Source organism: Nannizzia gypsea, genomic scaffold (assembly GCF_000150975.2).
Source record: "Nannizzia gypsea CBS 118893 supercont1.5 genomic scaffold, whole genome shotgun sequence".
NCBI lineage: Eukaryota > Fungi > Ascomycota > Eurotiomycetes > Onygenales > Arthrodermataceae > Nannizzia > Nannizzia gypsea.
Window position 1 is genome coordinate 1,296,775 of NW_003345197.1, and position 20,638 is coordinate 1,317,412.

General features: G+C 48.1%; 9 protein-coding genes across 9 annotated transcripts; 3 read left to right on the forward strand and 6 right to left on the reverse strand.

The window, feature by feature from the left end:
- Positions 1–891: 891 nt before the first annotated feature.
- Positions 892–1,641, reverse strand: MGYG_06322 (hypothetical protein; the record flags this gene model as incomplete). The annotated part of the gene is made up of 4 exons (XM_003171731.1): positions 892–927; positions 976–1,010; positions 1,109–1,165; positions 1,383–1,641. 4 exons carry the CDS (start codon positions 1,639–1,641, stop codon positions 892–894), a joined length of 387 nt encoding a protein of 128 aa, XP_003171779.1.
- Positions 1,642–2,375: 734 nt separating this feature from the next.
- On the reverse strand, positions 2,376–2,913 carry MGYG_06323 (hypothetical protein; the record flags this gene model as incomplete). The annotated part of the gene is made up of 4 exons (XM_003171732.1): positions 2,376–2,475; positions 2,536–2,586; positions 2,651–2,772; positions 2,833–2,913. The coding sequence occupies 4 exons, from the start codon at positions 2,911–2,913 to the stop codon at positions 2,376–2,378; spliced, it is 354 nt and encodes a 117-aa protein (XP_003171780.1).
- A 3,833-nt stretch (positions 2,914–6,746) lies between these two features.
- MGYG_06324 (SWIRM domain-containing protein) lies at positions 6,747–7,898 on the forward strand (the record flags this gene model as incomplete). The annotated part of the gene is made up of 1 exon (XM_003171733.1): positions 6,747–7,898. The coding sequence occupies one exon, from the start codon at positions 6,747–6,749 to the stop codon at positions 7,896–7,898; it is 1,152 nt and encodes a 383-aa protein (XP_003171781.1).
- A 1,052-nt stretch (positions 7,899–8,950) lies between these two features.
- On the reverse strand, positions 8,951–9,321 carry MGYG_06325 (hypothetical protein; the record flags this gene model as incomplete). Its single annotated transcript, XM_003171734.1, has 3 exons — positions 8,951–8,991; positions 9,098–9,186; positions 9,209–9,321. 3 exons carry the CDS (start codon positions 9,319–9,321, stop codon positions 8,951–8,953), a joined length of 243 nt encoding a protein of 80 aa, XP_003171782.1.
- A 443-nt stretch (positions 9,322–9,764) lies between these two features.
- On the forward strand, positions 9,765–11,420 carry MGYG_06326 (meiotically up-regulated 89 protein; the record flags this gene model as incomplete). Its single annotated transcript, XM_003171735.1, has 6 exons — positions 9,765–9,858; positions 9,981–10,017; positions 10,105–10,201; positions 10,266–11,022; positions 11,077–11,239; positions 11,306–11,420. 6 exons carry the CDS (start codon positions 9,765–9,767, stop codon positions 11,418–11,420), a joined length of 1,263 nt encoding a protein of 420 aa, XP_003171783.1.
- An 825-nt stretch (positions 11,421–12,245) lies between these two features.
- On the reverse strand, positions 12,246–15,710 carry MGYG_06327 (FACT complex subunit spt16; the record flags this gene model as incomplete). The annotated part of the gene is made up of 7 exons (XM_003171736.1): positions 12,246–12,743; positions 12,797–13,401; positions 13,462–14,896; positions 14,954–15,109; positions 15,173–15,294; positions 15,365–15,449; positions 15,531–15,710. The coding sequence occupies 7 exons, from the start codon at positions 15,708–15,710 to the stop codon at positions 12,246–12,248; spliced, it is 3,081 nt and encodes a 1,026-aa protein (XP_003171784.1).
- Positions 15,711–16,310: 600 nt separating this feature from the next.
- Positions 16,311–17,708, forward strand: MGYG_06328 (mitochondrial carrier protein; the record flags this gene model as incomplete). Its single annotated transcript, XM_003171737.1, has 4 exons — positions 16,311–16,522; positions 16,584–16,590; positions 16,648–16,796; positions 16,853–17,708. 4 exons carry the CDS (start codon positions 16,311–16,313, stop codon positions 17,706–17,708), a joined length of 1,224 nt encoding a protein of 407 aa, XP_003171785.1.
- A 500-nt stretch (positions 17,709–18,208) lies between these two features.
- MGYG_06329 (hypothetical protein) lies at positions 18,209–18,601 on the reverse strand (the record flags this gene model as incomplete). The annotated part of the gene is made up of 1 exon (XM_003171738.1): positions 18,209–18,601. One exon carries the CDS (start codon positions 18,599–18,601, stop codon positions 18,209–18,211), a length of 393 nt encoding a protein of 130 aa, XP_003171786.1.
- Positions 18,602–18,887: 286 nt separating this feature from the next.
- Positions 18,888–19,718, reverse strand: MGYG_06330 (hypothetical protein; the record flags this gene model as incomplete). The annotated part of the gene is made up of 1 exon (XM_003171739.1): positions 18,888–19,718. One exon carries the CDS (start codon positions 19,716–19,718, stop codon positions 18,888–18,890), a length of 831 nt encoding a protein of 276 aa, XP_003171787.1.
- Between the last annotated feature and the right edge of the window lie 920 nt (positions 19,719–20,638).

A 20,638-nucleotide genomic window follows, 5' to 3' on the forward strand; every position in this document is an offset into this window, starting at 1 on the left:
TTCTTGTCTTCCACCGTATATGTATCGTCATTGCCTAGAATAATATTAGTTCTTGAAGGTTTCATTTTAATAAATACAAGTAGTGCATTGAGATGTCAAAGTCTCGTCATTTTCACTAAGATATGCAGCCCTTTCGAAGGCGGGCTTAGGCTACCCCTTTCTTCTTCTTCTTCTTCTTCTTATTCTTCTTATTCTCTCTTATCTACTTAATATACTTGAAGATGGAATAGTTATTGTCCCCACCCACCTTAGCTAGTTAGTTATCCGGATATTTCAATTTTCAATAAGCAAACCACTATATGGGATCCTGCACTTATCGGTCCAGAACATCCCGGTCGAAGTCCAGCCCAGACCGTGACAACTTGAGAAAATTTTGCATTCCCTGGAGCCCAGGTTCGAGAATCGTGTCTGCCTTGACGATGCGCCACCTGTCGCTTTGACAGCTCTCGTTTCACTTCATGTCAAGATGTCCTGAGAGCGAGCCAGCCCCTCCCTCGCCCGAGTCTGTCCCCCTGGCTTGCAAACGTAAAAAGGCCCAAGGAGTCGGAGGCCCAACTGTCTCCATCGGACAGAATCATGAACATTCGATCCGATGATGACAAATTCGTCCGTGGGCAGGCAGCAATTTTTCTCAATCGATACGGAATTATTACATGGAGAAACTATTAACTAGTTAACTGCCTAGTGGAATGTAATGGAATTGAGGAAGGAAAGATTGCGGCGCAATTGATCTGTAATCGCGCTCTTATCCCCGAGAACCAAGCATCGATCGATATCAAAAACAAAAAGCATCAAGCCACCTCGCAAGGCCCAAAAATCCAATCCGCCGTCCTTGTTCCATCTTGTTCCTTAGTTGACTAGTGGATGCGAGATGACGTCTGCCCTCCCACGCTATTCGCTGGCTCCGGTATTACCGGACGAAACGACCTGCTTCTGTCGACTGATGAGTTAGGCAGCATCAATCGATTAACTTACGATTGACTCGACGAGACGAAGCAATTCGGTTTCTTCTGGCGTGACTCAGGATGAGTGATAGAGTTAGCTGTTCTTGTTTAGCTAAGGTAGCTAGTTACCTATGATCAGTGTTAGGTAGGTACGGAGTAGTTACGCCCGGCATCAAAGCGTTTGTTCTTCCTCCCTTTTTTGCAAAACGTCGGTATCTTAACTGAGCAAGTATGTAAGTATCCGAAGGAGGAAGAGCCAATACAAACGGAGAAACCAAACGACTGCAGAGGGAGAGAGGGATGGATGGATGGGCCCCCCTGGGTTCGAGCGTGGGATGCGTGATGCGACTGATAACTACGCCACCAACCACGGCCCATCCGCATAGTGGTTAGTCAATTGGTCAGTTAACTAGTTAGATGGTTAATTGTTAGTGTTACTGCTTTCGTCCCTTCGCAAAAGTGCAGTGATAGATTGAGTATCGAGAACATGGTCATCCGCGCTCGCATGCCGTCGTCCCCTCAAGTTTATCCTGACCGTCCATGCGGAGTCTTGCCGGGGCGGGCGAGTCCGACTGACACTTTGGATTATGTCTCGCTCGGGAGGCACAAGAGGAGAAGGACGAGGAGGGATCAGCCTAGCGCCTGACTCATTCACGAGACGGCGAGTAGCGAACAAGCGGTCCCCTTGGGCTGCCATTATTGGTTGGCTGGATAGTCTAGGTGGGTGGAGGGGGAGGACAAGGGACAGGATAGAGTAGGTCAAGGTAAGTCAAGGGGGAGAGAGGATGTACATAGTATTTGCTTTTTCACGAGTTGGGTTGCTGTGAGACGTGAGGAGAGCTGGATCTGGAATCTTTGGATCAGGAACAAGGTGTGCATGTATGTTGTACCGGTTCATGTGATTAGTCAATGGTCGCTGCCCAGGAGCGCTGGCAGGGCATGTGAAGTGGCTATTTCTTCAGGCAGATAGATTGCCTGGCTGTTGCAGAGTAGGCGGATAGACGAAGATGCGCAAGGCTACGTCGGTTGGCAGGCAGGCGGAGGGGAGGTATATGGGAATTTGAGCGAGTGAGATATATACTTAGCTCGAGAGTGTTGAGTACTCTGTACAGCCCCCTTCCCCGCGGCACCACCCCCTGGCCTGGCCTGCGCTGCACTGCGGTTCGTAGATCATAGTCTAGTGAAGGGATCCTTGCACTGCAGCTTAGCGCCGGTACAGAGTACAAGCTCATCTGGTGCCCGGTTCGAGGACGGAGAGAAACAAACGTGGAAGAGGGTGTCACAGCCGTCCTCTATTTTTATCACGGGGCGGATGCACGACCAAGATTGATAGCTAGCATTGACGAATAGGTAAAGCTGTGTAAAAGAAAAAAAAGGAGTAATGTGATATTGATACAGCTAGTAAGGAAATATGTAGTAGATGTAATGTACTTAGACGAAGCACTTGAACGCCCTGACGGAGTCTGAGAAGTTCCAGCAAGACGTCGGCTTCATGATGAGAGTGTCGGCCTTCTCCTTGCAATCCGCGTCGCTTTTTGGCCGGTCAGTCGAAGGTAGCTAATATAAGCAGTTATAAAGAAGGTGGACGTACTTGTAGGTTATGCAGGCCATGTTCACGCTGGTAGAGAGGGAATCGGCAATGCTGGTTTTTGTTAGTATATAAGTATATGGCAACTTAATATATACATATATATGTTGGTACTCACCCGCTACCAGCTTTGACGCTGAGAGCTATACACTCAGAGTCACTTTCGCCAAAGGGTATCAGCCTGCGGTCGCCTCCATCCTCACAGTGTCCCTGGCCAATGTATAACGTAGCGAATGGCGTCTGTTATAAAGATATTAGGTCATTTCATGCTGTTATTTATTAGTGGAACGAGCATCATACCGGTTCTCTGTAGACATCCGGACTAGGTCTTGCAATGCCAAAAGCTGCCATGGACAGCACCAAAACAGTGAAAAGATGCATCTTTTGGCCTTGGATTTTCGTCCTCCTTATTTCCGACTGCCCCTTGACTTAGGTCAATTGATCGTCAAGACGGCTGGCTCTATTGCCCGGAATAAGAGACACTTTATAGCTCGCTCATTGAAGCTATGTATGCCGTTTATTCATCATGAAGCCTTCCCCTCTACGCTGGTTTTCTCAAGTTGATTAAGGAGAACGCAGAGTAGAAGAGGGCCATGTAGAGTGATTACTCAGGTAGGTAACTATCTGGTCACCATCTCTATCATCACTGTCATCATCATCATCGTGTTTCACCTTCTGCACTCTCAGTCATGCCAAAGTCGGCCGTGGTGACTGTCGACGCTGTAGCAAGTCGAAATGGGGTCATTTATGTAGCTGTTTATCGATAAGAGCAGCTTATCTGTTATCGATAACCCAAAACAAAATAAGGTGGACGCTTTCCAGGGGGCGAGCAGGACGAGCGAAAGCGCACTAGGGATGGTCCGCTCCTTTTTTTATTTATTATTCCTTTTTTTGCTGACCTTTCCTTTTTGTTTCCTGACGCACCCCGCAAAACTCAACCTGTAACTCGGGCCATGCCGGATAAATTCAAGGGGAGAATGAAAAGAGAAGACGATGACGAGAGAGCGACGGCAGGATACGCTGGGATGACGGCAAACACTCCCAGGCCTTGCCGATGCTTCACTTGACAAGTTTTTCCAGCCACAAGTCAATGACGTTTGCCTCTTTTCGGGCTTAGTAAGGATTCCAGACTGCCTGATGAGTCACGTGGAACCGTATTAGACGATACGGTAAGATACAAACGCGTTTCCATGGTTCCAGTTTAGAAGGACCGTCTTTTGCAGAGAGAGCGAAGAGAGCGCGAGAGAGACAAGAAAGGACGATGAAAAAGAAACGAGACAGCGGAGAAAAAGCAAAGAGGAGATGACTTTGAGCGTCTTGACGAAAAGAGCGAGAGGCAGAGGGAGAGAGACACTCTGTGTGTCTGTCTGTGTGTGTGAGCGTCCATGTTCGCTGCGGGGCGGGCGCATGCATGCATGGAAACTGGCCCTCTATCTTCTGTGCGCCCCCCCAAACGCAGCCTGGCCAATAATGGCGGCGAGAAGACGGTTCCGAAGGGCGGTCGAGACGAGAAAGAGGCGACGGGCACATCACACGGTCGGGTCAGCCTTTGATGGCGAGAGATCAGAACCGTTGGACGACAGCCGAGCGAGCGAGAGCGTAGAGTTACTTTTGGCAAAAGCCTGAAGATCGATGGATGACCCGATGACGATTGTCATTATTCTCACCAGAGTCAATTGAAGGACAGGACCCCAACTACCCCAAAAGAGTTAATATTTTCCCCCGTCCCCCCCTCAGTTTTGGATGAAGGTCTGGCCGATAAGGGCAAAAAATTAATTTGCTTATCAAGTCATTCTCCCCCCGGCTTGTGACTGACATGGGGTCGGAAAGGATTGGGGCGGAAAGAGGGCACAGGGATAAGGGGGGAGGGAGGAGGGAGAAAAGGAAAGATGGCCCGATCCCAAGATCCCAAGATAACCAATTCTTATTTTTTTTTCTGTTGGGTTGAGTCCAATTGACCGTCTCTACCAGCGAATTTTTCAAAGGTCAATCTGGCTGCCTGAATCAATTGGGATGAAGAAGAGCGCAGAAGCGATTGACCTGTGATCGGTGGTGAGCCCACGGCCAGGCTGCTGCTGGACGAGAACAACCCCCGTCAGCCGCATTTCGCAGGCTAGGCTCCCCTTCCCAGCTGAAGCAAAAATAAAAGAAAGCAGGCGGATGTGGGTCGACCAACGGGACAATAAGACATTGACAGGGGGCGCGCTTTTTTATTATTATTCCTTTTTTGTACGTAGTAACTGAGAGTTAACTGTATACAGAGGAGTCTCAGGGGGGGCCAGCGTGTTACTGTTACTCTGCTTCGCTTCATATTATTTTATTATCCGTCCTGTTTTTGAAAAAATAGAAAAATAAAGGGGAGTTTCATTAGTTGTTCCATTTGAAGCCCAGCACAAAGGAAGGGCGAAATAAGGCAGTCAATGGGCAGTCAGGGAGGTGAAAGTCATTGATTGACGTCAATGGGCAGAGTCAATGGCTGGCTGGCTTGGTTCCAATTGATCAATCAGGCCACAACAACACATTCATTCCCCCAGACAAGTCACGGTACGGATCTCAGTTCGCAACAGGCGGAGAGAGGGAGGGGAAAAGACTAGCGAGATTGATGGCAGCCTAGCTCTGCTGATTGCTTCTGGCCTTCTTCTCTCTCTTACTGTCTGCTTCTCTGCTCTCTGCCTTGTATGCTAGCTTATCTGTTAGTTAAAATGGTACAGCCGGCCGGAGTATGGCGTTCCGTCTGGGGGATTGCTCTTCTTTTCTTTTTTTCCTGCCTCTTTTTAGGCAGTGTTAGCATCTAGCATGCAGACGGGCCAGTGAGAGGTCGGTGACGAGGGCGATTTAGCCGCCTGGGACCGTCGTGGTGGTAGCTTGTTCGGACTAGTTATGCTATGCTATCCAAGATGTAATTACTGCCATATCCTCTGCATATACGCAAAAGAGGAAGCCAGGTTGATGGTGTGATTGATGTATTATGGACGAGAGAGAGATAGGAACCAGTCAATGGTACCATAGAATCCGTGGTTCTGGTCTCAATGGTAGAACCAGACATCAATAAAGACTCTATCGGCTATTTAAACCCAGCCACTTCCCTCCCTCCCCCTTCCAAGCCTCTTCTTCTCTTCTTCTGCTCTTCTTATCATCTCTTCTTACCGACCTTTTCTCCTGGGTTGGCTCACCGTCTTCTCATTGCGCTTCCCTTCCCCTTCGGCTGGGCAACAGGACAAACAGCCTTTTCCTCTGCCGCATCGATAACAACTTACTCCGTACCGCGACCGTCGAACCAAACCTCCCGCAAACTCCTCAATTCAACCGTCGCTCTCCCGCTAGCAAACACGAACCCATCTCCCACGTCCGACAAACGGCAGAAGAAGCAACTCTCGGCCTCAGCGAAGGGAACAGAAGCAATAAGAAGCAAGAAGCAAGAAGCAAGACGACGACGACCGACTTCTCTGCCTCTCTGTCTCTGCTCCCCTGCTCACGGAGTACTGATTCCTGTGTTCGTCACAAGGAAAAAGCAAAAAAAGAGGCTAAGCCTCTGTATTGCAAATACAGCGCCCTTGTGTAATTTTTTGCAAATTACGGCGGCCTTCGCCTGCGTTTGTGGGATCTCTCGTCTTCTCAGTCATCGCCGTCAAAGGTCACCAGTCACTGGTCACTCGCTGGGCCGACAGAAGTCCCAGCTTATAAAGTCCCCGTTCGCCGTCTCCCTCGCACCCGCATACCTTTTAGCTTCCTCTTCTTCCTCCTCTTCTCTCTGCTCCTTCTGCTGCTCAACTTGTCCTGTTCTTTTCCGAGAGTTGGTGTGCGCAGGCATCGGACTTTACACTCCCTGCTTATCGCCGTAACGCCCTCGCCACGACCACACGAGACCCGTCCGAAAAGGGACTAGCGCCATCTGACAAATCCTCGCCTTCCGTCACTGCCAAGCAAACCTTTTCCATTGACTTCCACCTGCCCTGGGTCGGGCTGCCGTCCATCTGACCGTTGGGGAGGAGACTATAAGTTATTATATCAACCATCCATCCTCCGTCTCTCGCGCATCCTCCGTCTTTCCTCCATCCATCGCCGTCCTCCATCCATCAATCATCACCATCGAATATAAACGAACGTCGACCCCCGTCGTCCCATTCGAGATAGACCGTCGTCGAACAGAAACCATAGTTGAACACCGCAGGCAGCAATCGAATCGACGCATGCAGAACAAGGGCATGCACAACATGAATCGCTTACCGTCTGTCGCCAGCCTGATGTCTCCTCCAGAGGCAAAGCCCCACGACTCTTTCAACCGAACCCTCTCTCCCTCCATCCCACAGCAGTCCTCCTTCGAGAGAGATAACAGACTGCCCCCAATCTCAGACGATCGCAAAAGAAAGCAGTCCGAGATGATGGATCTGCCATCGCCACCCGTCACACCTTATGTCGAGAGCAAGAAGCAGCGAACCAACGATGATGAGCCGGTCGATAGACAGGGTGGCACTGTCGGTAGCAGCATCAACAACCGAGACCCCGTCCTCTTCCCTCGCTCAGACGAGAGTGCTACCGCCATCCCCAATGATGAACCACTCTTCGCTTCAGACGAGGCTACAGTCGCCGACATCGACCAACACATTGCTGCAAGCTCATACAAACTCAAAGTATCCAAGGAACACCTGCCCAGCCGTCGAGAGTATCTCTACTTCTGGTCCTGGGTCACCACCCAGTACAATGCAAACCCAGCAGCCTATGCCAGGGACGAGCGTGCCCGCTTGGATCGCCAGATGTCAGAGATGAAACAGTATCGACCCATCGTACGACCGTCGACCACCAAGCTCAAGACCCTGGCTCCCGCACCTGCAACAAGACGCAGACCCAGCAGCAGCGCTTCTCCACCTTCAAATGAGGTATCCAGGCCTGTTCGTCCGCCAAGGGCCAGACGAAGCCCCAAGTCGACTCCCAAGACCAAAGTCCGGGATTCATTCGACTCATTGCCCAAGCCAACCCGTGTAATCGGTGCCAACCGTGATGAGACAGATTACCGCTTGCTGCCCAACTTCTGTCCACCCATAGAGACCCTCCGCGGCAACACCAAGGGCCTCAAGGCCGACTGGAAGGGCCAATTGCTCGATCTCTCGGCAGACCCGGACCGCGATGCTCTTGATCCCGCTGAGATCGGTCTGGCTTCTACCCTACGTCTCTCTTGCGCTAGCTATCTCGCTAGTAAGCGCCGCATCTTCGAGGCAAGAGTCAATGCCTTGAGAGCTGGCAAAGAATTCCGCAAAACCGACGCTCAGCAGGCCTGTAAGATCGATGTCAACAAGGCCAGCAAGCTCTGGACTGCATACGAGAGAGTCGGATGGTTGGCTGAAGAACATTTCCGCCAATACGTCTAAGGCGTGCCATAGCAACGACAACAATAACCACACGACATGACGAACTTGGACTTGACTTGCTTGCCACTTCTTTCCGATTGATATCTGATTGATTCGGCCTGTTTTGTCGTTTTTTCACTCAGCATTTTGATTGTTTTGAGACACGAAATTGAACACATCCAATACCCCAATCCACTCATCGCGTTTTTTTGCTACATACCATTTCACGACCCGGCGACAGCGCCTTCTTTTCTTTGTCCCTTCTTCTTTTCCCCCATTCAGCACTTATTCTTCTTTTAATACCAGAATGACTCCCCAATCATGACCCAACGGCGTTCGGCTTGCCTCTGTTTTTCCTTGTTCTTTTCGCGATGCGGAAATCGAAGATGAAGATGAGATGTTGCGTTAAAGTTTTTCTCTTCCCTACTTGACCCGGTGTGCGGCTCTGGGGGGATGGCCTTAGCTGGACTAACGTTTCCCCGACCCACCTTGCTCCGATGACCTTAACCAACCTTACATCGACGGCGACGACTATCTACAACTCTTCATACCATTGGGGCTACGCATGACAGCCTCTGGTGTCCAGATACCAACGTCGATGAAACTAGCCACCACATCGGGTCCTCGCCTCTTCTCATCTTCATGACTTTCCTGCTTTCTTTTTTTCCTTGACTGTCATCCTCATGTCCAGCCTTTTCATTACCAGGGGTTTTTTCTTTTAACATCATGTAGCCATCTTTCCTGCCGCTTTGGCGTCGGTTCTACTCCTTTCCAGCACAGCACGTACAGCACAGAATCATGTTGTTCCTTGTTTTTATTTTCGCACTTTTTTTTCACACACGCATTGCAATGGCAAACGGGGAACTAGCATCATATCATTCTCATTGGGAGGAAGATACGGGAATCGGATCGGTGGTCTGGTATTGGGTGGTTGCTATTTGCTTTTGTTTTTTCTTTCCTCATTCCTTGTTTGCCCCCCATTTTGCGTTTTATTTATCAATTATCCATTGAGTTATCCCATAGCAAGCAAGCAAGCAAGACAAGACAAGACAAGAACTATCATTTCCTTTATTTTAACTTTTTTCATTATCTTCTGTTTCCTTCAGGTCACTATCTAGGGCATTGCATTGTCAACTTGTTTGTTCCACATAATAATACAGCCTACATACAATATACACGCTCAATAAACCCAATTGACACATTCTATATTAAATTAATACCTTCATCCTTCCCAACAATAACAACAATGGCAACAACCAAGGATGCAATCATGCCATTGGCAACCGGGAACATTTTTGCATCGGACATACTCTTATATGGAATACATACACAGATGCATTGATTGATCTGCAATGCAGAAAAAATACCACTTGAAAACGGCGACTAAACGGCGCAGCATATACCCAAAACCTACTCTGCACGATAAGCCACAGACTTTCCCCATCCTTCCACAGACCTAATTCTAGCCTCGCTGTACCTCCTCGCCTGTCTCGCCTGTCTCGCCTTCGCCCTCTTGTCCGCCTTTTCGTTAACTTCGCCCTGGAATGAGTCTATTAATAGACATAACTAACCTCGGCATTATATAATCAAATGTATACGTAATCCAAGGCTGAGTGCTGACTAAACATATAAGTGCAAACAAGGCAAACAGGGCAAGGTTCGTCTTCCCCTTTGGGAGCGCCTGAAAGGCGGAGCGATTCATTCAAACGCCAGAAACAGCGACGTTGACCATCGAAACGGAGACGGCCCCATCGACTGGTATAGCTGGACGACTCTACCAGCCGCGGCCCATTTACTTACGACTCGGTTTACCACAGACGAACGATATCGACTCGAGGACGGGGGATACAAATTTCTTGACGTGGCGTATAGTCGACCGCGGCCGTGATGGCGCCGACTCTAACACAAACGGACTCGCTCGAGGCGCAGGACCCGAATATCCATAAGAATGAGAAGAAGCAGAAGAGCAGAAGGCCTGCAAGTGCGTTGTTCTGACCGTCCTTGTGCTATCGGAGCACCCGCCCCTTTTTTCTTTATTGCTGCGAGGTGAGGAGCAAGACAGGCTGACCGGATGCGCGCGGCCTTGGGTCCGCTGCTTTATAGATACGGCTTTTCGTCAACAGCGATTGAAAGCATGGCAGTAAGTGGCTTCCGATCCTAGATGGTGAAGAATAGGAAAGGGGTGGTGTTTGAAAACAGCGAAACTTACAAATGTCGTTGTCTCTAGGCCGATTTTAACTCCCAAGACTGTTCTGCCACTGTTTTTTATTATGGGCATCATATTCGCACCGATAGGAGGACTGTTGATATATGCTAGTTCACAGGTATGTTTGTCATTTGTGAGCGCATATCCATAAAAGGGGGCCAGCACCGTTGACGCAAGAACAGGTTGAAGAGTTAATATTCGACTACTCCAATTGCAAAGATGCACCTATCGGCAAGGATAATGCGAAAGACGCCAGAGCCAACGTTCGAGCCTCGTTCAAAACAGAGTCGAAGGGTGATACGCCTTATCAGTGGTACAAGAATGATGACGTCGACATTACCCTTGATAACGGCGTGCACGTCAATACAACCGTCTGCTCACTCATTTTCAACATACCAAATGATATTGGGGCACCTGTATATCTCTACTATCGTCTTACAAACTTCTACCAAAACCACCGTCGATACGTCAAATCCCTCGATCTGGACCAGATGAAGGGTGTTGCCGTATCAAACGCGACTATTGGAGCCGGCACTTGTGACCCCCTACGACTTGACCCCAGCGGCAAGGCATACTACCCATGTGGCCTGATTGCGAACTCCGTGTTCAATGATACGATATTGGAACCTAAACGTATTGGCGGCGGTAATGACGGAAACCAGACATACCCCATGACTAACAAGGGTATCTCCTGGTCGTCCGATAGGGACCTTTACAAGCCCACAAAATATACCTACTCTCAAGTCGCCCCGCCTCCAAACTGGGTAAAGAGATACCCAGACGGATACACGGCGAAGAATCCGCCACCAAATGTCCAGGAATGGGAAGAATTGCAAGTTTGGATGCGTACTGCCGGTCTACCAACTTTCAGCAAGTTAGCCAGACGAAATGACGGAGACCGAATGCTTGCTGGATCCTACCAGATTGATATCCACGACAGTATGTTGCCTTGAGATAATTTCCCCTGTCATCTTGATACTAACGAATAGACAGACTTCAAAGTTGATATTTTCGGTGGCACCAAATCTATCGTGCTCACTACACGAAGTGTTATGGGTGGCAAGAACCCATTCTTGGGAATTGCTTACGTGGTCGTTGGTGGAATCTGCATTGTCCTTGGAACAATCTTCACATTTGTCCATTTGGTTAAGCCAAGGTACGTCAACACTACCTCCTTCTTATCCCCTGCTTATCAAAACCCGTAACTAACAAGTGTTTAAAGAAAACTCGGTGACCATCGCTACCTCACCTGGAACAGCGAAAATGACGGCACAGGTGCAGCAACAGGAGCATCAACTACACCAAAATCGTTCTTCAATTTCCGAAGGCGAGGTTAATTTGGTATCTCCATTACTTGCTTCCTATACGCTACTTCCTATGTTATAAGCTGTTATGTATTTATGTAAACTCACTGGCGTCGCAGTTATGTCTCTTATCTTTGTTTTTTTATTCTATTTTCTGTTTTCAGCCTGCCCCCTTAGAAGCAGCAACATTGCTACGTTTTTATCACCACCCGGATACCTTGAACTCAAAGAAAAACTGTTTTGGATTCAAATCACATTTATACCACTTCTTTTTGCCTTCCCCCTTACATGCCAATTATTCTCTTTTCCTTCCTTTGCTTTTCCTTCACCGGGGTTGAATATGATAGGGCACGAACTTAGCTGGACTGCTGTGTTGCCCTTTTGTATAAGGTTGATTTGGCGTTGTCTATTTATTCCATTCTCTATCTCTGGGTTTTCTTACATTGTCGATCTACATATAATAGGAGCAAGTAGCTTCGTAGCTTCATGGTAATATCCGATTTTTCTTATACGCCGGATTCGCAGTATTGGTAGTTTCAAAGTTGGTTCATTCTGTTCTTTGCCATATAACTAGACCTTATCTGCTACATATCTCTATTTATTGCTATTTTTCCTACGAAAGTAGCAGTATAACGATGGCAGTCTACTGCGGGTACAGCCAAAAGTTGGTATTGAACTATTAATGGCCTAAAATGAACAATGCTCTTTTTGCCCTTTCCCGTCCCTCTGATATTACAGCATTTAAGTGAAAGATGAACGAACAAAAATACATATTGTAAAGTGGAAGAAAACAATCATTGATAAAATTCGGGGGCATAAACGTGACCAGGGACTACCAGGAGGGCAAGGTATGCGAGCTTAGCGCTTTCTCTTCCTTGGCTTGTCACCGTCATCATGGCCTCCTCTAGCAGCCTCCTTGTCTTTCCTAATGGCTTCCTTTTCCAATTCATCCCAGTCAGCGCCTTCATCACTCTCATCATCGCTGGCAGCTTCGCTCTCGTCGCTGGCATCGTCATCATCATAGCCGCTCTCCTCTTCCGAGCTTTCGTCTGCTGCGACTTCAGAGTCAGACATCTCGAATGCGGACTCCTCCTCTTCTTCATCACCCTCGGAATCAGAATCACCGCCGAGGAACGACCAGCCACCATCCTGGAAGAAACCGTATGGATCACTGGTAACGGTCTTCATGATGGCACCCCAGCTGAGATTGAGAGGTCCTTCGCTGAAGGGGATATCAACGGAGTCCAGCCAGTCCTTGACACCTTCAAGGTTCTCCATTGGAATGGTGTTGATGTGCATTGGTTGGCGATGGAAGTCTTTGAAAACAAAGACAAGATCGAAGTTTTTGAGACCGAACTATACTCGCGTTAGCATCCAAGTACGAAACTTTTGCATACGGTTAAATTTACCTGTACTCTCTCCAAGTGAGCAACTTCGATCTCACTCAAGGTCAGGGCAAGGAATGGAGGTTCCGTTAGCTGAGCAATTGCGTCGGTAGTTGGCTGGATCAAAACATTGGAACGGTAGGTGTGAGGAACACCGGTGAAACCAATTTCTCTGAATGGGATATCGACATCAACGCCTTCGTCCTTCCCGGCGTCAGAGATCTTCTCGGCAAATGCCTTGAACTCTTTGTCCAAAGCAGCTCGGCGTCTCCTCTCCTCTTGTTCAGCCTCAAATTCTTCTTCATCTCCATACCGGTGCTTTCGTCGTCTATTACCAGTTTCGTCGAATTGCATATCCGTGGCCTCACGGTAGAATTGGACATCCCTAGTAGTACGCTTTCCAATCATAATTGGTGTCTTAAGATGAACATGAATAATGACCGTCAACTCGTGTTGACAGGGCTGGAAGAACAGATGCTTGACGTTGTTAAACAGGACGTCAACATTGTCACTCCTTAGGGGTGATAGGTAACGAAGGCCATTTTGATGAATTTCAACTTCTCCAGGCACACGTTTACCGTCCAATTGTGGACGGAGGTAGACGTCTGGTAGTTTAATGGGTCGTCGGTCTAATCAAGTGGTTAGCATATCAAGTATCAAATGACAGAAAGAAAACGAGCCGGTCTTACTTCTTATCTCAATAAGCTTATCTTGCTCTACAACATCCTCCATCTGTTTCTTCACCTGCTCTCGTCGCAGAGCATTCTTTCTAAGCTCAGTGATATCCTTTGCAATCTGAGCAAAGCGGTCGTGGTCTTTAGATCTGAGGGTAAGATTTCGCACGAAGTGGGCGGATGCGTCCTCAAACGGTTGATCATCTTTCCTTCCAACACCTTGACCAGGAGACAAGAAATTGATACGGAGATAGGCATATTCTCCTTCATCACTCTTGCTTGCGTTCTTGATAGTGTTGATATGGAATGGAACTGGGCGTCCTAGAATAGGAACAATAACTGACGCAGCTTTATGATCAACGTAAATGATCAAGTCTTTAACGCGAGAAGGAAGCTGGCTATCTCGTTTATACGATTCGAAACGTTGGAAAGTCTTCTGCGCAACGCCGTTTTGATTTCCCTTGGTACCGGCGAAACGCTCCAGACCCTCCTTATTCTTCTTTGCATGTAGTTCCTTTTGATGTTCACGTCGACGTACATCAGCGCCGTCGCTGACCTGGGTTGGACGCTCGGCTCGGAGCTTCGTCTGTATAATGTTCTTGCTGACAATAGTGCTGTTTCTATTGCTCTCACCCTGGCTCTTTTTTGGCTTTTGGGTTTCCTCCTCATCGCCAAAGTAGAACGAGACTGAGTCCATGTCGATTCCCGCATCCTTGGTAAAAACAAGTGGCCCGCTCTCGCCAACACGGATTGTATCAGTGACTACCATCGAGTATACTGCATTCTTCTTGTCCTGGGGGTCTGGGTCAGTAACATCGGTGAATCCGATGGACACACATAGTGTCATGCCGCTTCTGAGAGTCTTGGTATTCTTTCCATTAAGGATCATGTTGGCATCACGTAGTTCAATGCCAATTCCAGCGCCAATGTTTCGCACAAAGTGTTTCTCGAGCTCTGGCTTCTTTGCTTTGATCATGCCCAAGGCTTTGTTGTATAGATCTTTGACGACGGTTCCATCCCGAATATCCTTCACAACTGCGTCGTAAATAGCAAGAAGGAAACCATAGTTTGCCTCCTGTGATTTGCTGGGATCAACCAAGAATGTTCGTGCAATGGCAGCAGCGTATGTTTTGTAACGGATGCCAAATCCTGCAATGATGATACCAGGGGAGAGATTTTTATCATCAGCTGTTGCAGAAAATCTGAGATCGTAGTTTCCACCACTCTGGACAACGGGTCCGTAAGCCCAATCGATTTGCTGAGCATCGAATCCAGTTGGCAATTTCGCAAGCTTATTGAAGAACTTTGAGTCGTCAATTTTGGCCTCAATTTTGCCGGATAGGGTTTTATGGCTCATTTTCTTTTCCTCGTCAAGGAGTTCTGACATCTCATCCACAAAATATTCAGACATCAGACCAGAACAAGCTCTGGCGGCGTTGCGCATCGATGTCTTTTATATCAGTTAGCTATTTTGCATAATGGCCAATGAAGGGGGTTTATCACTAACCAATTCTTCTGGGCCCTTCACGGAGAAAGCGTGAGCTGACAAGGCGGGGCTAATGTCCACTTCCTCGATATCTTTAGAAATGTCTCCAAACATTCGTTTCCATTCCTCAGCAAACGGGCCAGATGAAGCATCCTTCGGCAAAGTTCCAACTTTTTTCTATATTCACCCGTTAGGCCCTGAGAAAAACGCTAAAGTTCGTGTAGAGCGGTAGGTACATACCCCGGCATTTTTGATTATTTCCAGACACTTCTCAAAAATCTTCGTCTTTTGTTCTGCGTCGCGGGATGTTATCAAGAGCTCGACTGGAACTTTGCCGCCTTGAAGTGGCTCGAGATGTTTGGCTGTAGGGAGTAAAATCGACGAGTTAGCACAGCCCCACTTGAAGAGGGAGACAATTAAGTGTCTACACACCTTTCTTTGCTGTAGTCACCACATACATCGCCTCCGTGGTGAAGAGGAAAAGGGTAGCCGGAAATTCATAGCCGAGGAGCCAGAACTATATAGAAAGCAATTAGTATAGCCCTACCACCATAAAAGTACCTTCTCGTAAAGCCCCAAAGTAGCCGTAAATACGCACATGCATCGCATTGTTCTTCTGGAATGAGTTGGTGTCTTCAGTCTTGCCCATGAGGATAACGATCGACGAGGCGCCGCCGAAGACCTGGTTTGCGGACCTCTTGTCCGCCTTCCATGCCGAATAGAAGCTTGAAAGACGGTTTGAGAATGCCGTAGCATCAATTTTAATAGCGTCACCCATGACTAGATGCTATGCCTCCGGGGGGGATTGGTAGTGTGAGCGCGGGTTGAGCTTGCAGGAGCTTGCTTTGAAGCTTGGTAGCAAAGTAGCAACGAGTGAGGTATCAAAAAGAGCCAGCACCCTTCCCCTTTCCTTATCTCTCTCTGAGCAAAAGAGGGTCACTGGCTCATCCGCGAGCCTGTGGGAGATGTCGAAGAGCTGCGTGAGCAAGCTGCGCTGTTGGTGCTCGATCTTTATGTCTGTCTGTCTTCGACCTTTTCAACTTTCTTTTCGCTCTTTTTCACTTTACAGAAACCGACGTGAGGCGCGTCTTCAATCTAACCGCTTCTGGCTAGCGCCAAAGTGAGGCCGTTTGCACTGTTTGAATCTGAAGGTCATCCATCCAAAAAAAGCGAAAGGGAGAAGACGAAGATACGAAGTAGCAGCAGCAGCAGCAGCAGACAAAGCAGGTGACGATGAGGAGAGCGCTGATAGCTTTCGTTTGACCGGTATATTTTAGCGTGTTTTCTTTGGATAGGCCATCATGCTCTTCGTCTCAAGGCCGTTCTCTTTTTAAGCTGCCCTCCCTGCCGATGGATACTTCTCTCCTGCACGACGACCATGTCCATACCCATCGATAGTCCGGGACAACTGAAAGCAAGCCACCCGAAAGTTGGGAATGATGAGCCTGATGGTGATGGTACAGGACGCCGGAAGCCCAGAACAAATGCGGCTACCGGTGCTTCGGCTGCTGGAATGCGCGCCATAAGTGCTCAAGCTATAGCCTTTTACTTTAGAACTCCGGTGAAGGCATTCTTTCGTACTAGGGTCGAGTAGGTAGCTCCTCAGTGTGTACATACAGTCTAGATTAATGCTAATATATCTTTTGCGTAGTTACATGGTATGTTCTCAGCCTTTAGATCGTCAACGCCCACCGCTAATAAAGTGCCGAGGGTAGGCTCTAGCCAAAGCGATCGGACCGCAAACTACAACAGGAGGATGGTCATGGAAAACGACTACCCCTGGACTCCTTGCAAATGCCGTCCAGACACATGGTTGGGTTTTTATACCATACCAAGTCCTTCCGCCGCTCATAGCGAATGTTGGGTCAGTTATTCCGTCTGATGTCATGGAGTGAAGCAAGATTCTAATGCAGGGTACAGAGTTGGTGCCATACTGTACACTTCCTATCTACAAATACTTGGAGCTATGCATGAGCCGACACTGATGGGCGGTAAACGGGTCTATCCGCCTCCCTCACCTCCTGTCACCTTCTTCGCAGGTTTCGCTGCAGGTGCCATTCAATCCATTGCTGCAGCACCCTTAGACGCTATACAGGCCCGGTCAAGGACCAGTGATATGATAAATGGGCAGTATCGCAGCGCATGGCATTATGGCTGGGATAAACTCAAAACACTTGGCGCTCGAGGGGTGTTTTCTGGCTGGACATTATCGTTCTTGAAAGATAGCTTCGGATCTGCCGTGTTCTTCAGCTTGTTCGAAACCGTCAAGGCTCAGGGATATTACCATTTCATCACGCGGTACTACGGTTCTCTCAAAGCGCAATCCATCCAGATACTATCCTCACCTACTGCACCTGGTGAAATACCTGTGATAAAACCGCATTATGCGCTGGAGCCTGCATTCCTCATGCTGGCAGGTATTACAGCTACCATCTTCCAGCAAGCCGTTCTACACCCTCTAAGCCTGGTACAAAATATCTATTACCGGAATCTAGACCATCTAGATAAACGGGTTCGTCACTCCCGCTCGGGCAGAGAGATGATGGAGCATCGTGCCAACGCATATATGGAGACATTTAAGAAATGTCAGCGCCAGGCACGGCGGGTAGGTGGCTGGCGGACGTGGCTGTATGGAGGGTTTTTCATGAACACTCTCCGCCAACTTCCTAGCACCAGTGCCGGTCTAATCATTTTTGAACTTGTTCGGCGCAAGTATGGTGTGCCTACTGAGGCCGTACACATACAACTTGACGGATACGATATTATCCTTACCTGAATAACTCATCCCCTTTGATAACCTTTATAACCCTGGGCGGCTTCTTCTATTTTTCTACTCCGTACTTGTGAGCGTTTTTACTGTATACCACACCTTGCTATAGAGATTTTTCTTATTGAACGCAAGGCGCAAATGGCGTCTTGGAATACGTCGGAGTGAGATGAGACAGGTTCTAGACATGCTCGAGACAAGCTCGCTAGTCTTTGAACCTTTGATAAAATCTGCTTATTGATGAGATCCAATAGGTGGTCTCACTATGTACATTTTGCAAGTTTCATGAACATAGGCCAGACGAATAGATAATAGGATATACACGAGTAGATTTCTCTTTCAAATGATAAAAAACTTAGACCATTTATGACTTAAGAAGTAACACTTTCTCCTATACAGAGACAATCAAGTTGAGATGTATTATTTGCCCTACAGATGCCAAGAATCGCGGGCCGCAACTCTAAAACCCAAATATCGTACAAATGATATCACCGCTTGAAAGGCCGTCATCAGCGGCCTGGTTCAATTTCCTTTTCCTTCTCTCCTCCCTTCCACCAAGTCCAGATGGCTTTGCACCAAAACCATGTCTCAATGGTTCCAAGAACAGAGAGCACCACAAGCAAGAGTATCTTCATATTTTTCCCAATACCAAGGGACTCTAAGCTGACAGGTGGAGTTCGATACGGATCATTGTTTGGGTCGGAGTCGGGGCCTGCTGACGCATTGCTTGGGCTTTTTGAATTGAACAATGCTGCGTATGTAGAGAATGTTGGTACTGATGTTGGTCGCGGATTGCGGAGAAGATGTATTTGGGAGAGCTGAGGCTGAGGTCCGACCCGAACTCGCGAAAGCCGGAGGGAGCCTCTGAGTGGTAGGCGAAAGAGCTGTTGCATTGAAGACATTTTTTGTAATGAGGAGTGATTTTTTATGGAAGGAAGTAGGATATTTATGTTGCGTGGTTGTCCATTTATATACCTAGGTACATGGTTGAGCTTGAGGCTGATTGACTCAGGCCCTAGTCTCAATCTGTGCATATCTGCCGCTCGTATTCTTTGGTCAACTAACCAGAATTAGCTGGCTAGCTATTCATAGACAGTTCCAGTTATCCTTGTTAACACATATTTAACTATTGATCCCCGTCATAAAATCAACATATTCAGAGCTTTGAGGAATGACAATGTTTATCCTCTATTTAACTTCTGCATATACCTCTAGAGCATCATGCAACTTCGCAAAAAGACCGTCATGCCAGCTTCTCAATTCCTCCCACTCGCTCGCTGGCAAGGTCCCGCGCATCATTCGCAACCATCCACCAACGATGAAGTCCGCATAGGTAGCTCTCGTTCCCATTATGAATGGCCCGCTGGTGTCCCTCAGGAAGATCTTGGCGAGCTCGCCGAACGTTTTCCGAAACGACTCTTTCACCTTCTCCCGCGCCTCGCCGGTAAGGGCAAAGTCATCCCAGGACGAAGCACCAGCACGGCGGACAAACTCAGCCTTACTGATCTCAGCTGTGGCTGGGTCGAATGGGAACTCCTGGGTTGAGAGCTGCACATGTGTGGTGAATGCAGCGTCGACGTTGACATTGAACTTGGCGTATTCGATATATCCGCTCTGCGGCACCTCTGAGAGGGGCACCACAATTGCAGACTCGGGAGTAAAGGTGTAGTCGAGCTTCTGGTCTGGGAAGAGATCCCCCGCGCCGGAGTCTGGGTAGGTTTTCTGCAGGTAGACTGCGATATCGTAGGAGTCGCCGACAGCCGATTTGGTGGCGGGGTCCACGATGACGGGTAAGGTGTAGAAGTCCGACCCATCGGCAAACTTGCGGACAGCGGGCACATTGAGGCTGCGGCGGACCTTGGCTACGTCAGGTTGAGGCACCCATTTGGTTGTGTAAGGGACACCCTTGAAGTTGAGAGCCAGTCGGGCTTTCCATGGGTTTGGAGAGCAGCAGGTCTTCTCCACTGGCGGCCGCAGGGCGATGTCATAGAAGACAATGGGTTCTGAAGTAGAAGACATGGTGGACGGTAGGGCTGTAGTAGTCTCTCCTCTTGTGGGTTGCTCCGTGTGCATTTAGTTATCGTCGTTAAAGGAATTGGTTTGATAACCACCTAGGTAGTTGAGTTGAATTGAATCTACCCAAGTGCTATTTATGTAATTATTTATGGTTACACTTGGGCCTGGTTTAGTAGCTGTAGACCATAAACCTTGGTACCGAGTATGTTTATAAGGCTGACTCACTATGACTGCTAGTGAGCAACCCTGCAGCGCATCATGAAGTCTCCGTTGGACGGTTATCTTTTCTCCTGCTGCAATGATATGTAGTTAGTTATACGCATGCAGCATTCATAGTTAAGGGGTTGAAGTGTCTTCCATCAATGCAATGCCAATTCAACCGCTCTTCTTTCTGCTGCCGTGTGTAAGGAGGACAGACTTCGGCTTTCCCCCAGAGGCATTGCATTGAAGGGTAATACCTGCATCATGAAATTTAGATAGCTGGTTAACTAGCTTAGGTATTTGGTTTAGTTAATCGCTGATAGTGATACTCCGTAGACGTAGCGAAATATCCTGGTTCATCCTTGCCCTCTACTCTATGGATACCCATGTAAGTTATAACAAAGCAAATAGACAAGTATCTCTACATCGAGAGACCCAATAAATAGAATATTATTTGACGATACAGTGTCTGTAAATGTTAGGCATAACGTCAGTGTGGACGCATAGCAGGTCGACTAAAGTTTGGGTCCATCGACGGAGAGAACCGCAAACATGAAGACGTATTGTTTCTTTCAGCAAACATTGCGGAGTGCTTCTCTTTCAAACCATATCATGTTAACCATTTTTGTTGGTGCATTCAAGGGAGAACCCGACGGTGGCAATCATCTTTAATTCACCAATTTAGCCGGTGATGCTGAATTCTCGATGGATCCAACCACCTT